Genomic DNA, 16,592 nt, shown 5'->3' with positions numbered 1-16,592 from the left:
TATGACCGGCACACGTCACACTCCATCGGCACAATTCTAGCATACCGGCCGGATGCATGTGAATGTGCGTCCATTTCTGCCACTGCAAGACATGCTGGATAGTAGCGCGATCTCGCACGGGCCTTTACGGCCAATGACCAAGAGCGCCAGAAAACTACTCGCAGTGACACCACCTCTGCAGCCACCTTCCTTCATGGAACGCTTGTGTGGCTTTCCTTTCTTTCCACTGCAACTGAGCTCGCTTCAAAACTACTCTCCAAGTATGATGGGTCCTACCGTGTCCTCTAGCGCGCATCCCCTGTTAACTACGTGATCGGACCCTTTGAACCGTGTTCGGACATGCGCCGTCATGGACGAGACATTGTCAAAGTAGAACGCCGGAAGCCGTACTATGATCCACTCATAGTTAGGAGTTGTTAAGTCCTCGGACGGCTCCGTTTTTGTTACCGGGTGTGATTGTAGCGAAGAAGAGGAACACTATAGTGGGGCCACGGCACTGGCACTGCGATCCTGCGCTCACCGCTTATGTTTGTACAGGTCCTGTTGCCGATTTTCCTGGGCCGGCCATGGTCTGTTTCTTCGATGCAACCGGTCCCGATGACACCCATCCGTGAATGGCACAGCGATACAAGCTCCCCCTGGCTCGGCGCACTTTCGTCAACGGACTGCGGTCTATCAACACCGTTTTTTGCCACTTCACCTCTGCTGGATGCTCCGCCACTTCTGGACGCCGCAGATTTTTCCGTCTGGCAACGTGGGACTGAGTCAGCTGAGCGGGCAACAAAAGTGCGCGCATTCCAACGCCGCCCTGGGCCATGGCACTGGCACTGCGATCCTGCGCTCACCGCTGATGTTTGTACAGGTTAGCTACTATGACGCTTATTCCTATCGTGACGATGATGTCTGTCTTTTAGCAGTGTCGTGGCCACCCCATGTTTTGAAAAGTGTTCGCGCCTGTGCATCGTATCTGTTGTGCCTGCTTGTTCTGGATGGTGATGTCGAGCTAAACCCTGGACCCATGACCAAGGCTCAAGAGGAAAAGCTAGACCTTGTGGCTGGCTCTATCTTGCGTGTTGAAGCTAGTAATTCTGCGCTGCAAGAATCTGTTAACAAGGTGCTTCATATGCACGTTGAGTTAAAGAATGATTTAGAAAAACTGACAAAGCGTGTCCTTGATCTAGAGCAGAAAGTTGCAGCGGCCCCATGTGCTCAGTCCATCGCGAGCAGTGACAACGGTCTCGTAGGCGTACAGGAAAAAATTGACGACCTCGAAAATCGCTCTAGGCGGTCTAACGTTCTCTTTTATGGATTAACAGATTCGGCGAGGTCTGAAACTTGGGAAGAGTCAGAACGACTCGTAAGTAATTTTTGTACCGAAAAACTTGGCCTTACCGTGACGTCGATTTCGAGAGCACATCGTGTGGGCCGCTTTTCGTCTGAGAAGAAGCGGCCTATCATAGTCAAATTTTTCAATGAAAAGGAAGTTGAATTGGTTCTGAGCCGCGGCCATAAGTTGAAGAACACTAACTTCAGCATCTCGCGAGATTACTCGGAAGCAGTTCGCGAAAAGCGACGGAAACTTCTCCAGTTCTCGAGAACTATGAAGAAAGACGGAGACCGAGTGCGTCTGGTTTTCAACAAACTGCACTTAAACAACGAAGTTTACGAGTGGAACACCAATGAAGGCCAGGCTGTTCTTGTTTCTCGGCGCAGGGATCAATGATGTTCCTCCTCCTTTGTTTCATTAAGCTCAGTTTCATCTACTGGATCACCCGTAAAATTGCACTCTAGCACTGATAACAAATTTCTCTTTTTATACACCAACGCTAGAAGTGTTATCGCTAATGGTATTGCACTCTCATCGCTCATCGATTCATTCCAGGCTTCTTTAGTGTTACTTACCGAGACCTGGCTTAACAACACCATACACGATAACAACATCTTTACGAGTGAATCCACTTTCAAGTTTTTTCGATGTGATAGGCAACAGCGTAGAGGGGGTGGTGTGCTCATCGCGATAAAGGAAGAATTCATCGCCGCACCCATCATTATCGATTCTTTTCTGGAATGTATTTGGATTTCCCTGAAGGGTGCTGCATTTGGTGTGATAATTGGCGTTTTTTATCGTCCACCCGACATGTCTGGCGCGTTTTCCGAAGAGTATCATCGAGTGTTGAGCGAGGTGTGCGCGCATTTTCCGAGGTCGGTGATTATCATATTTGGCGATTTCAATTTTCCTAATATAGATTGGTCGACGCTCTCCGTATCGGCCACGGATGCGGCCGCGCATACCTTTCTCGGCACTTGTCTTGACTTTTCATTAACCCAACTTATTAGTCAACCAACACGATCCACTGAAACTTCTGCCAATATACTAGACTTAATCTTAACTAATAATCCGGATATATTATCCGACATAACTCATGAAGCAGGCATCGCTGATCATGATGTCATAACTGGATGCATTAACTTTTGCGTGAGCAAAAGAATAATTACCAAAAAGAAAATAAGGTGTTACGGTAAAGCCAATTTCGACGCAATTAACAATGAATTAACCACATTTTCAGGTCAATTTCTGCATGATTTTCATTCCCGTTCCATTGAACAGAACTGGGTCCTGTTTAAGGCCACCCTCAGTTCACTCATTGACACCTACATTCCTGTGTTATCCATTTCCTACAAAAGCAGTTCTCCATGGTTTACTAACAAGCTTCGGCGGCTTAATAACAAAAAGAAAAGACTTTACAGGCAGGCTAAGCTGACTGGTGTAGCGAGTGCTCATGATAAACACAAAGCATGTGAAAAGGCTTATAAGGCATTACTAAAATCCACTCGCAAAAACTTTTTTTCTCATGATTTACCATCCATGCTAAAAACTAATACTCGTCACTTTTGGCGTGTGGTAAACCCTGCAATTCGCACTGACATCATTCTTACTGATTCTTTTGGTGTTCCCATCAGCGATTCAGATTGCGCTCAACTTCTTAATGATACGTTTGTAACAATTTTCACTCATGAAAACATTAACTCATTGCCAACTTTAAAGACATTAGTGGGAATCACAATGCATGAGGTAGACATCAGTGAGGCTGGTGTTTTATCTCTACTAACAAATCTTAAAATGACATCTAGTGCCGACCATCTAGGTTTCAACAATAAAATTTTAAAGAATACATCGCATAGTATTTGTCCTCTGTTAACAGCTCTATTTTCCCAGTCACTATCAACTGGCGTTATTCCTAATGACTGGCGCATTGCTAAAATAATACCCATTTTCAAATCAGGTGATCGCGCTTCTCCCCTTAATTATCGTCCCATCTCCTTAACCAGCACTATTTGTAAATTACTCGAACATATCATACACAGTCAAGTAATCAACTTCCTTGAAGACCATAACATTATTTTTAAGCATCAGCACGGTTTTCGCAAGGGCTACTCATGTGACACACAACTTGCCGGATTTATTAACGACATACACGCACTAATAGACGCCGGGTTCCAAGTTGACGCAATATTTTTAGATTTTTCTAAGGCATTTGACCGTGTTCCACACCATAGGTTGGTACTTAAACTTTCACAGCTTAACATTCACCCTACTATAATTGCATGGATCACCGATTTTCTCTCATCTAGAATTCAGTTTACATCAGTTAACAATTCTAACTCATGTTATGCTGATGTTAGGTCTGGAGTTCCACAAGGCAGCGTACTTGGTCCTTTACTCTTTCTAATTTATATTAATGATTTACCCAGTTGCGTTTCATCTAAAATCAGACTATTTGCTGACGATTGTGTAGTTTACCGATGTGTAACAAGTCACACCGATAGCCACTTACTACAAACTGACCTGGACGCAATAAGTGCATGGTGTTCTAATTGGTTAATGCCATTAAATATTTCCAAAACTAAACTCATGTCTTTCACCAATAGGCCACGAATTCTAACCACGTACTCCCTTGATAACAACCCTGTGGAACTCGCAACTACTTACAAGTACCTTGGCATCAATCTTCAATCAAACTTATCATGGAATAATCATATTAACCTTACCCTTGCCTCTTCAAATCGTACTCTCGGACTTATTAAACATAACTTAAAAGAAGCCCCAATGCATGTTAAAAAACTAGCATACACAACATTAATCCGTCCTAAACTAGAATACGCGTCTGCCATCTGGGATCCCGAACAAACGTATATCATAAGTAACATCGAAGCCTTGCAGAACCGTGCTGCGCGATTTATATTTTCAGATTATTCACGTTACACCAGCGTCACCGCGTTAAAGAATAAAGCTGACTTGGACAACTTAGCACTTCGCCGTAAAATTTCTCGCCTAACACTTTTCCATAAGCTTTATCACCATCCATCACTTCACCATGATTTCTTTCAGTCACCAACAGTTATTTTTCCACGCCGTGACCATCCATACAAAGTCAAACGCATTAACTGCCAGTCATCCCATTATGCATCTTCGTTCTTACCACGCACAATAACTGAATGGAACACCTTACCACCAGTCATTGCCACGGAACCAGACTTGACTAAGTTTCAACATTTAATTCGCTCACGACTTGTCGACTAATCGTATTATTATTCTTTTTGGGACTTTTACAGTGTTTTTCGATATTTGTTGGTGTTTTTTAGTGCAGTTGCCTTATGTTCTCCTAATATGTACTAATGTTTTCTCTGTAATAATTGTGACCTAATTATCTTGTATATTAACTATGTTTCACTGTATTATTACTTCTGTTAACCTCTCTTGTTTTTAGTATGTACAAACTACAACCAGTGCTTGTGATTGACACCCCCCCCCCCATGTAATACCCTCGTAATGAGGGCCTTTGGGGGTATTTTGAATAAAAATAAAAAATAAAATAAGCTCTCCAGCGCTGTTCTTGGGGAACGCTGCTCGTGCTGACAGTCCATACCCTGCGCTGACGGTCAGCTCAAACGCTGGTGGCTAATAAACACCTTTAAACATGCAAGAAATGCTCTCTTTCAAAAGGCTCTTTCAAAATGAATGCGGATTTCTCTTTGGCCGCTAAACGACCACCCACCTCTTCAGCTTGATGGCGCTAGTTTTCCTGCAGACCACGCAAACGGAGCAAGTTGATGCTGTGTACAGCGACCTTTCTAAAGCCATTTACGTAGACTGTCATCCCCTATGGCTCGAGAACTTTGCGCGCTTCGGTGTTTAAGCTGCTGCTCGTGCTCTGCTACTACTTCGCAGGCCATGCTTCATGAGTGAACTATCAGTTTCTGTTTGTTTGCGTGGCACTTAGGGGTGCGCCTCAGGCTCCCAGGTAAATGTGCTTCTCTTCTTTACTTCCAATCAAAGAAGTTTCCTGAACAATCGAGAAGCATTAATTGCTACTTTACGCGGATGACATCAAAATATTTAAGGAGATGCACACTACTGTCAATTGACGCGCTCTGCAGTTCGTCTGATCCGCATTCTCGAAATGTTGCGGAATAAATGGTATCAGTAAATTTTATTTAGAACGACAGTTACGCCATTTTCGCATAAAGCCCACAATATTGTCTTCGCTTCTTTTGTTTCTTCTGCAGTGCTCAACAGGGTTGTTGAAGTAAGCTATCTCGGCGTGCTTATTGATAGTACATGAGGTCTCTTCACCCATTCTGAGTTCGCAACAGAACAAGGCGTTCACACGCTCGGTTCCCTCTGCTGGCGTGCTAGACATTTCCGTACATCACTTCCTTCAAATTGCTAACATCCATATCTCTTCCTTTACTCGATTACGTCTGAGTGGTGTCAAATTATAAAAGCAATTAAAATACTATATAAATCCAGCGTGCGCAGAAAAATATCATCTGTATTTACAGGGTGATTTTTTGTATCAAATTTTTAATGTTACCCGTGGCAGACAGCACAATTTGAACTGCCCCAATTCGCTTCATCACTTAAGAGGTGGTCGCTACTTCTACGAGAAATCCAAATGCTTAATTCAACTTTAAACATAATTACAATAATTTTCATTTTAATTACATACGTTACGGCAGGCATGTAAATTTAGGAATTGTAGCCGATGAGTTCGCAAGGCTTAACTATTTGGAAATAATTCTTAGCACTATGCAAGTTTCTAAGCATCAACTTCCAAAGTGTCCGATGAAATAAATTGTCGTTCCAGTTACTTTTGCGCTTAAATGCATGCAAGAGTGTTTTCCTTTTGGAAAAAGTAAGTGGATGAACAGTAAACGTTACCCTAAGTCTTACGGCCTATGTTACAACACCCATGCGATCCTTAGAATGCTTTTCATGCGGATGTGCCTTGTACACTTACCAGCTCTTTTCGTAAGCTGCAATATGTGCCCAAAAGCAATCAAATAAACATTTAATTAGTAAACTTGTTCATTTGTCTATACATCATTATTCAAAGCACCATTCTACCATGTTACTGCTTAACCTTTATTTATAGACAATTACCTGCATGTTATTTTGGTTACAATTGCGCGATCTGCCACAGGCAATTTTTACAAATTTGATGCTGCTAAGCGTGCCTGAATTTTACCTCCTCCAATGCCCCGTATCTGCAGACTTGGAATGTCCCCTGATACCGGCAAAAGGTGCCGAGAGCGGGTGAAGCTACACTAATCCAGGCACAACCAAATTAGGAAGGCTCACTAACCTTCAGCAAAGACACTCCCTAACCAGCACAGGAATTGACCTCCATGGTGCAGTATTTGAGCAACCCTCCCTTATGATTCGTACAATTATCCCATCGCCCTTAGTCCCCAGCAACTGCGGAGCACTTGACCAAGGCGGCGGTCAGACCTGTAACGCAGCAGAGGATGCTAAGAATCTCTAGACCAGGTCAGGCCGCCAATGGAAACTGACCCTGGCAACCTTTAACAGCCGAACTCTATCAAGTGCGCCTAGCTTAGCAGGACTCCTTGAGAAACAATCACATATTGTTTGGGATATCATTGGTCTTCGTGAGATTAGAAAAACTAAAGAGGGTTATACGCTGCTGACCATGTCTTCTGCTATAGACGTCTCCCAGATAAGAAGCAACAGGGGGTAGGATTCCTAATCCATAAGGACATAGCGGTCAACATTGACGACTTCTACAGCCCTATTAAGAGGGTAGCAGTAGTCGTAACCAAACTTAATAAGAGGTATAGATTAAAGCTAGTACAAGCCTACGCCCCAACATCCAGTCACGATGATGATAAAGTAGATCAGTTTTATGAAGATGCTGAATTAGCAATGATAAAAGTGCTAACTCAGTATAATGTACTAATGGGCGATCTTCAATGCAAAATGGGGGAAAAAGCATGCGGGTGAACAAGCAATTGGCAACCACGGCGTCGATTCTAAGAACGCTAGAGAGGAGATGCTTGTAGAATTCGCAGAAAGGAATAAGCTTCGAATAATGAACACCTTTTTCAGGAAGCGTAGCAGCAGAAAGTGAACCTGGCGAAGCCCTAATGGTGGAACAAGAAATGAAGCTGATTTTATGCTTTCTGCCGATACCAGCATAGTGCAGGATGAAGAAGTGATAGATAGGATAAAGTGAAGTGATCAAAGGTAAGTGAGGGCTAGGATTCGGCTCAATTTGAAGAGAGAAATAGTAAAATTGGCCAAGAAGAAACAGGTCAACTTAGAGGCAGTAAGGGTAAAAGCAGACCAATTCCGGCTGGTACTTGCAAACAAATATGCAACCTTCGGACAGAAACATGAAGATGACATAGATGTAATGAATGAAACCATGACTAGGCTGGCTTCAGAGGCAGCAATTGTAGTTGGAGGCAAGGCACCAAGGCAACCAGTAGGCAAGCTCTCCCAAATAACAAAGGACCTAATAAAGAAACGACAAAAAATGAGTGTCCAAATCAAGAGATAAGATAGAATTCGCGGTACTGTGAAAACTGATCAACAAAGCGAAATACAGGGGTATTCGAAATTATAACGTGAGAAAGGCCGAAGAAGCCATAAAAAATGAACGCAGCCATGAATCAGTGAGAAGGAAACTTGGCATGGGACAAACCAAGATGTATACACTGAAAGTTAAGCAGGGTAATATCATCAGCAATCTCGAAGGTACAGTAAAAGCAGCGGAAGAATTCGGCGCTGACCTGTATGGTACCTAGAGATCTCAGGATAACTCAATTCGAAATAGTAATAAACAGGATACAGAAACTCCTCCAATAAATAGCGATAAGATTAGTAGGGCCTTGCAGGACCCGAAACGGGGAAGAGCGGCAGAAGAAGATCGAATAACAATCGATTTAATCAAAGATGGAGGAGACATAATGCTTGGAAAATTGGCGGCCCTGTATACGAAGTGCCTGTCAACTGCAAGGGGCCTGAAAGACTGGATGTATGCAAACATTATAGTAAGCCACAGAAAGGGAGGCGTCAAAGAATTGAAAAATTATAGGCCAATTTACTTACTTCTAGTGTTATATAAGATATTCCTTAAGATAATCTCCTATAAAATAACGGAAACACTCGACTTTAGTCAACCGAGGGAACCGGCAGGTTTCAGGAAAGGATACTCTATAATGAATCACATCCATGTCATCAATCAGCTAATCGAGAAATCCGCAGAATGCAATCAGCCTCTCTATATGGCTTTCACGACTTATGAAAATATACATTTGATTCAATAGAGATAGCAGCAGTCATAAAGGCATTGCGTAATCAAAGAGTACAGACCACTTACATAAATACCCTGGAAAATATCTGCAGAGATTCCACAGCCACCTTAATTCTACACAAGTAAGAAGATACCTATAATGAAAGGGGTCAGACAAGGAGACACAATCTCTCCAATGCTATTCACAGCGTGCTTGGAAGAAGTATTCAAGCCATTAAACAGGGAAGGCTTAGGAGTAAGGATTGACGTTGAATATCTCAGCAGCCTTCGGTTTGCAGGTGACATTGATCTGTTCAGCAACGATGGAGACGAGTTACAAGAAATGACTGAGGACCTAAACAGAGAGAATGCAAGAGCGGGGTTGAAGAATAATACGCAGGAGACAAACATAATGGTGAATAATCGGGCAAGGAAACCAGAGTTCGGTATCACCAGTCAGCGTCTAGAATCTGTGAAGGAGTTCGTTTACCTAGGTCAACTAATCACAGGGAACCCTGATGATGAGAAGGAAAAGCCATAGAAGAATAAAATGGGTTGGATCGCATTCAGAAAACATTATCAGCTCTTGACTGGGAGCTTACCATTATCATTGAAAAGGAAGGTGTACTATCAGTGCATGTTACCAGTTCTGACATATAGGGCAGCACTGGTAACATGCACTGATTAACATGGTTAACTGGTTAAGTTATGAACCGAGCAAGGAGCGATAGAACGAAGAATGCTAGGCATAACGATAAGAGACAGAAATAGAGCGGTTCGGATAAGAGAGCAAACGAATATACCCGATATTTTGGTTGACAGTAAGAAAAAAATGGAGCTGGAAAGGTCATGCAATGCGTAGGTTCGATAACCATCGGACCATTAGTGTTACAGAGTGGGTAGCAAGGGAAGGGAAGAGCAGTAGAGGACGGCAGAAGACTAGGTGGTGAGACGAAATGAGGAAATTTGCGGATGCTGCTTGCAATCAGTTGGCGCAGCACAGGGGTAATTGGCGACTGCAGGGCCTTCGTCCTGCAGTGAACATAAAATAAGCTGCTGCTGCTGATGATGAAAAACACATTATATAAACATCGTTTTCTTACCTCGCGCACCAACAGCTCTTACAGTTTCAACAATTATCCTACACTTCTGTCAGTTAGTTGCCCACGTCCCCTTTCTCTACAAAATTATTCATGAGATTATTACACTTGCGTTCCTACCACTTTCTCTTTCACTGTGGGTTCCGCAGAAGAGTACCAGGAAATATAGCCTCTTGCACGTTCCAGGCCCTTTCAGCCGACACTCGCCTCTCCACAGAGTTCAAAATCTATGTAACTGTAATTTTCTCCATGGTTATATGTTTCATGACTTGTTATTTTATTTCTGTTCGAACTTCGTACTTCGCCTTGAGCCATCTTTCTAGCAGCACTCCTCTCCTGTATTCTCATAGTTTCTCTCGCCTTCCACATATGCACTCATTCTCTCGAATGCGCGTTATTTCAGTTTTGTTGCTCGTTATGTAGCTCTTTATTACTAGGTTGTTTTTGTTTTATTAATTGCTTTAATTTCTTATCTCATACGTTTCGGTCGTGGTTGTTTTACTTTTCTACCTTTCCTGTATTTTTTTGTACCAACACTCTGACCCAGTGTGGTTCCTTGGCACGTAAAACAACCTACTGGTTGATCGAGGGATTCATTATCATTAGTACTAAAAATATTACTATTTTATTGTGATTATTCCCCACAGCGTCGTCGTGCCAGACTTACGGGGTTGCGGTAACACCACACGGCCCGCACATCCTTCGGAGTACTTCATAACGAATCTTATCCAAGACGCACGAGAATTCATTGCAACTGTAAGTAAGTACACTTTTATGAAGGATTACAGCAATTACTAAAATAAATTGTTTTACTTAGTGGTAAGTAATTAAAGATATTTCCGCCTCGAAGATTTTTGCCTATGTGTATTGAACAAATAATATAGCTACAAACAGTGAAACATACACAGCAAGTTCCCAGCAACTACTCTCATTACGTCTGCTAGACCTGTAAGCGTGATCTCAATGCAACAGCAGTTTATTGGCTACAAGGCGAGTGTTCACTGTCATCGTAGGTGTCACCGTCATCGTCGCCTTGAGGTTTTATATAAGTACAAGTAGGATAAGATGCCCCGCGCACCATTTGCTGTGGCTAGAAGGGAAAGCATGTGGGTGGTAGCCGAGAAGGATGGTAGTTTGATGGGTGACCTGATAATTTTGTAGGTCACGTTAATAAATGCGCGTGAAGGGAGAGAGGGTGGGGAGCAGGTGAGGGTGCGTCTCGTCCTCTACCCTGACCGTGCCTGTGCATGGCCCATCTCGGAGCTAATCTGCGGCGGGTGCAAAGAATAGGCGTGCCAATATAGCTTGTCCCTTCGCCTGCTTTCTCTTCCCATGACTATAGTGTTGGAAGTCACGTGACCTGAACTATTCGAGGAATTTTGAATTGAGAGGCTGAATAAGTGTTCGCTGTCTGAGTCTAGTGCTCCTCGCCAAGCCAGTGCTGTAAGGACGAGTACTCGTGGCCATCGAGCTAGATGCGTTCATCATTGGCAGTGCCTGCGTGACACCATGCTGTTTACTTTATTTATAAAGCGAATGATTACTGTAAGATACATAGCAGAATAAACTACGAATCTTAGAAAACGTAGTTTCCTAATATTTTGTGGTCGTTGTTAATCAGGCCTCGTCTGTGAACAACTGATTTTTTTACTATGGTGCACAATAAAAATATTCCACCCTTGTACTTTCGATATGACTCAAAACCGTAGAAAATATGGTTTGCACTCTACAGCAAGCTTACGCAGCAGCTGCGATGAGAGAAGCCGGAGGTGAAAATTGTGCGATAAATATGATGATCGAGTGCGCACTAAAATGTCTCGACCTATATTCATGATTTTGTTTCTTTAACTAGGCTTCACCATTAGCCGCCTATCTTCACTATTAATGTTCCAGCATCAGCATTGGCTAAAGTTCTCTTTTACAAACAATTCTAGCGTAAAGGTTTTAGTGCATAATTTGCGAGCTTCAGTTGTTTTCAGCGTATTTTATACCTAGCCTCTGACTTTGTGATACCGCAGGGGCAATTTCTGGAACTGAGTACATATCAGAATAGGCATGGAGATGGGCGGGGGGGCATCACATGCATGCACATATATTGACGCGTGTACTTATTTATTATTTTTTCGGGGACTTCACCCGCTAACAATCTAATGTTCTCGTTCAGCGCAAGACGAGCCCGAATTATTTGGAACTTACTCGAATGTTATCGTTGGTTCTATTTGTTGTGTACGTTCTCACCGAACCTTGTTTAATCGGAATGTATGGGCGCCACGAATTTTGTAGCAATTTCTGGAAGATACGTAGCCACCAGCGATTACCGCGCAACACTCGACAAGTCATGTATAAAAGCCGATGCGCTTGACCCACACAATCAGATTTTCGATGATCACCGACTGCGCTCTCCGCTGTTTTTGTGCTTTGACTCTTACTTGCTTATAGGGGCGCAAATTCCCCAAGTAAGAAGTTAGTTTCGGGATTCACAGTTTTGCTACTGTGCTTCTGACCGTCACTACGACGTGACAATATCACGAATGGCATACGCTGACACCAATGCCATGACGTATCTGTCATGGCGTATGTATTGGGACCTAAATTGTATGAATTACATTACATGATGTCATCGTGGTGGTTTCTTTAGCTTAATTTATATCTGGATATGAATGACATGAAGAATATTGCTTAAATGCGACATGCGAATAGCACGCATGTCTTAAATTGAATGTCATGAATGATATTGCACGAAAATACTTACAACATATCCGTGAGCATGTTATGCCGTGTCATTCTTGAGATGTCATGCAGGCATGTCTCGTCAACATGTCCTGATACATATTCAGAGAATCGCCACAATGCCATCAGCTAGCTTCATTTATGTCATTCATGACAATCATGTTCTGACATACCTGTCATGTCATTCAAGTTATGTACAATGTTTCATTGTTCTTGGTTAATGTTCCTAAATTATTGCTTCTTTATAAATTGATTTTGTTGCTGTGTTGGATTGCGCGTTGTTGACATTCGATAATCATTATATTCCTATTAAATTGCTGTTATGTTTGTACTTAGATGTGTATTTTAATATAGAATTATTCTTGCTCATTTCTATGTAAGCTTCAACTACCATATGTTTGATATTTACTACTAATTTGCTGATTTGTATTTTTGCCTTATCGTAAGTCTTAGGTGATACAATCGCTTGTTTATTTATTTCCGCTAAGTTGATATGTATTTTCTCGCTGTTTTTACCTAAATTGCTAATCGAAGGTTCGAAATTAATACACATGTACTAAGAGGAGGTCTTCCAGGCAGATCTTACTTTGGGACCTCCTTCTGCATGCCATATATTTTGTAACTTCATTAATGTACAATTATAAATGAATAGTTTAGTTATATTTTGTTGGTTAAAAATGAACCCGGCAGAGAATAAATTGTTGTCATTTCATTTCAATTTCACTTATTTTTGAAATCGCCAAAGAAACATGACGTGGATGACATGCATGTCACGACATAAACGTCATAAATGAGATGACACTACGTTAATTAATTGAATGACATGAGATGCCTTTCTTCAACTGGATGTATACTACATATGCGTGTCATGACATGCGTACGTGTAGTAAATGACATGTCATGGCATGCATGCCATTACACGAATAGCATGAATGCCATGGCTGTATGTAAGGCCATTACTTATTTCCAATTAATGTCGTGATATGCATGACAAGAATGACATAAATTCATGTAATGCCTACACACATGCACACCGTGACATTACTGTCACGACAAGAACATACGGCGATCCAGTGGACCAATTTGTGCACTAACTTGGGCCGATGACTATATGCTCGTGTTTGTGATGCCGTGATGGTCATTTCATCCTCATTCTAGCTTCGTAATTCAACTGTAGCATTTGATGTTCGCGTGCTACCCGCACTCAAATTAGGTGGCACTTGCAAAATCCAAGCATCGCTCAGCAGAACATCCACTGCTGACCGCATCCTTTCAAACAGCTATCTGAAAGCAAGTTTCCCACGAGGATTGATTTCAAAACGCGGAAAAGCAATGAGCCGCCTCTTTATTCCTCCTGAAGCTTCTATCGGACTTTCGCAGCCCTACTCGTCGTACATCATCATCATCAGCCTATCTTTATGTCTACTGCAAGACTGAGGTCTGTCTCACCAATTCCAATTACACCTGTCGTTGTTGCCAGTCCGCTTAATCAAACATCATGGCGTGCAGCTACCTGCTTCGTAAAGTGTCCGATTATGACAACTCTGCACCAAGTTCTACTGTGACGGCCACATCACGGCTGGGACAAGGCGAACAGTGTACCATGCCGCTCGTCCAAATGGCTAGTAAAGGACACGGGATTCTGTTTGTGCTACAGTTTTGTTGAGGTCATCGCGCTCAGGTCATACCACTGAATTCACATGGAGAAGAAAGACGACCGGGTGTGCGCAAACTGTCAAGTGATTTTATTTCTGAAGAGGATGCTACTTACACCGACGAAAGGAGTACAAATCCTCGCATGCGCAAACCCCCATTTTAATTTCTTTTCTGCTCAGTGTATTCGATGGGGCATTTGACGCACTTAGCAGCTCCTTTTGCAATCAAGCTTGTTTCGACAATTTCTCGCGTAGCATTATCCGTGTTTCTACACACGACGGAACAATCCTTAAACATTGTTGTACACACGCAATCCTCACAGTGCACGGAGGTATGCCCATCTCGATTACAGTTCAGTTTTGCTCATGTTTCCTTCACCTGCCATTGAGGCAGGCATCTACTTGTCTGGCCTAACGAACAACTTGCCGCACGAAAAAGGGAAGCGACATAGGGCACCTTGTGTGCAGTCCACAGACAGCGGTCGGTGATTTTTCGCGCGTCCTCGGCGACTCTTTCTAAACGAAACAGTGGCTTTACATATGCTGAATAGCTTTTGTTGAACTGAAAATACGACGTCCAGTTCCATTTATTGGGCCACTTTCTGCAACCATGTCAAATGCCTTGCATGTAAGGTACAACCACCTTTCCTCTACTTTGATGAATGCGCTTGTACGTGCCATCTGGTTCACTGTTCCTTTTCAGCACATTTTCCCGCCATTGACGAAATTAAGTGGACAGGGTACCCTGTTTCCTGCGCCTGCTCTTCTTGCCTAAAAAAACCCCCAGGCATCCGGTGGGGCAGGATTAGCGGGGCGCGTTCATAAAACATAGGTTTGCGATTGCTCGCTTCCTTAGCTTCGAATGTCACGAGGCATGCGCAAGTCATCTTTTTTTTTTGCGAGAGAGATCTTTCCAACATGAATTATTGGCGGTAGAAATTAGTTTGATGTCTAGGAAGTGGATGGCGTTATTATTAGGTTGCTCATGCGTAATAGCCAGATTGTCAAGACATTCATTCAACACAAGAACTACGCCAGTCACTGGTTCCTTGTTATTTGAATTCAAGTCATACACCACTAGGTAGTCGTTCACATAACAAAAAGTTTTTAAAACCTTTAGCGTCACGAGTTTTTCTTTTAGACACTTGTCACAGTAGGCGACAAAAAGCTCGCTCAATGAGGCACTAGGCAAGACCCGATACAAACTCCTTCCTTCTGGTGATAGATGAGCCCGCCACATTCAACATAGGTTGGCCTCAGATAAAACTGCCTAATCTCTAGGAACCCGCTGGATGAAATGCCTGTCTCAGTTTGGAACGTGATTACGCCATATTTGTCTATGCAGTATATACATTCGCAGTAGGGCAGCTTGAGAAGTGGAGTAGCACAAATTCTTAACATCGATAGAGCAGGTTGACATTCCTTTGTCTCGATTGTTACTTAGGTAGTTTATTACCTAATTTGAGCTTCTCACCTGGAAAGGGTAATCAATACGGAGCAAGCTAAGCTTATCCTGCCAAAAGTTGCTAGCGCATTGCGCCATGTACCTTTTTCGGAAGCAATCACTTTGAATGGCCATTCTAATTTGTGAGAAAAAAGAACGGCTGCAGGAAGTGGGTACCCGTCCCATGTAATTTTGTCAATGGCGGGAAATGCGCCGAAGAGGCTAAAGGAAACAGGTGGCACGCGCAAGTGCATTCACGAACGTAGAAAGAAGGTGCTTGTACCTCACATACATTTGGTTTCACATGGTTTAAAAAAAGTGGCCTGAGAAGCGGAAGTAGGCGTCGCATTTTCAGGTCTACACAAGCTATCCAGCATATGCAAAGCCACCGATCCGTTTAGAAAGACTCGCTGAGGGTGCACGAAGAATCACCGGCCGCCAGTGGCGTAGCCAGAAATTTTGTTCGGGGGGGGCTACGCCACTGGCCCATTATATATATATATATATATATATATATATATATATATATATATATATATATATATATATATTGAAGTTCTGTTTCCAACAGACACTAGGATTTAACTTTCTCTCTCCGATGCAACCAATTTCAATAAAAGCGATTAGCAGGATTATCTCAGAAAAGCATTTCTGCGTTTTACAAGTATTTGAATAGGCCGCGTCGGATTGGGCCCGAGCTAAAGCTTCCTCTTAAACAATTTATCGAGGGATCAAATACATGAACAATAACTGCATTGTCATTGCCAAAGATGCTGCAAACGAATTCTTGAAAGCTACGCATTGGAAATACAAGTAAAATATGTATTTTTTCATAAAATATTATACTCGTATGTGTGAAAAATTATTTCCAACATAACTGACGTCAATGCTTCCATGTATTTTGTCTATTTATTAAGTTAAGAAAATATCCCACGAACTTTAGAACTATATCAGTTCGAAACCAGGAAAGCAGTGCATGCCGCTGATATGACAAATTAAAAGGCAATGAACTGAACTAGTTGAGGACAAATATGCTAATGAAACTTTGTCATTCAAGAACCGT

The 16,592-nt window shown here is 42.5% G+C and overlaps 1 protein-coding gene across 1 annotated transcript in view; it reads left to right on the top strand.

Moving 5' to 3' along the window:
* The window catches only part of LOC135909559 (epoxide hydrolase 4-like), a 199,478-nt gene that overhangs the window by 104,313 nt on the left and 78,573 nt on the right, over positions 1-16,592 (top strand). Inside the window, exon 4 of the mRNA XM_070522631.1 lies at positions 10,348-10,460. Within this exon, the coding sequence (XP_070378732.1) occupies positions 10,348-10,460 (113 nt within the window). The remainder of the gene's footprint in view (positions 1-10,347; positions 10,461-16,592) is intronic.

This window comes from Dermacentor albipictus, chromosome 7 (genome assembly GCF_038994185.2).
Source record: "Dermacentor albipictus isolate Rhodes 1998 colony chromosome 7, USDA_Dalb.pri_finalv2, whole genome shotgun sequence".
NCBI classification, from domain to species: Eukaryota; Metazoa; Arthropoda; class Arachnida; order Ixodida; family Ixodidae; genus Dermacentor; species Dermacentor albipictus.
The sequence above is the reverse complement of the archived record's forward strand: the minus strand, read 5'-3'. Positions and strand labels throughout refer to the sequence as shown.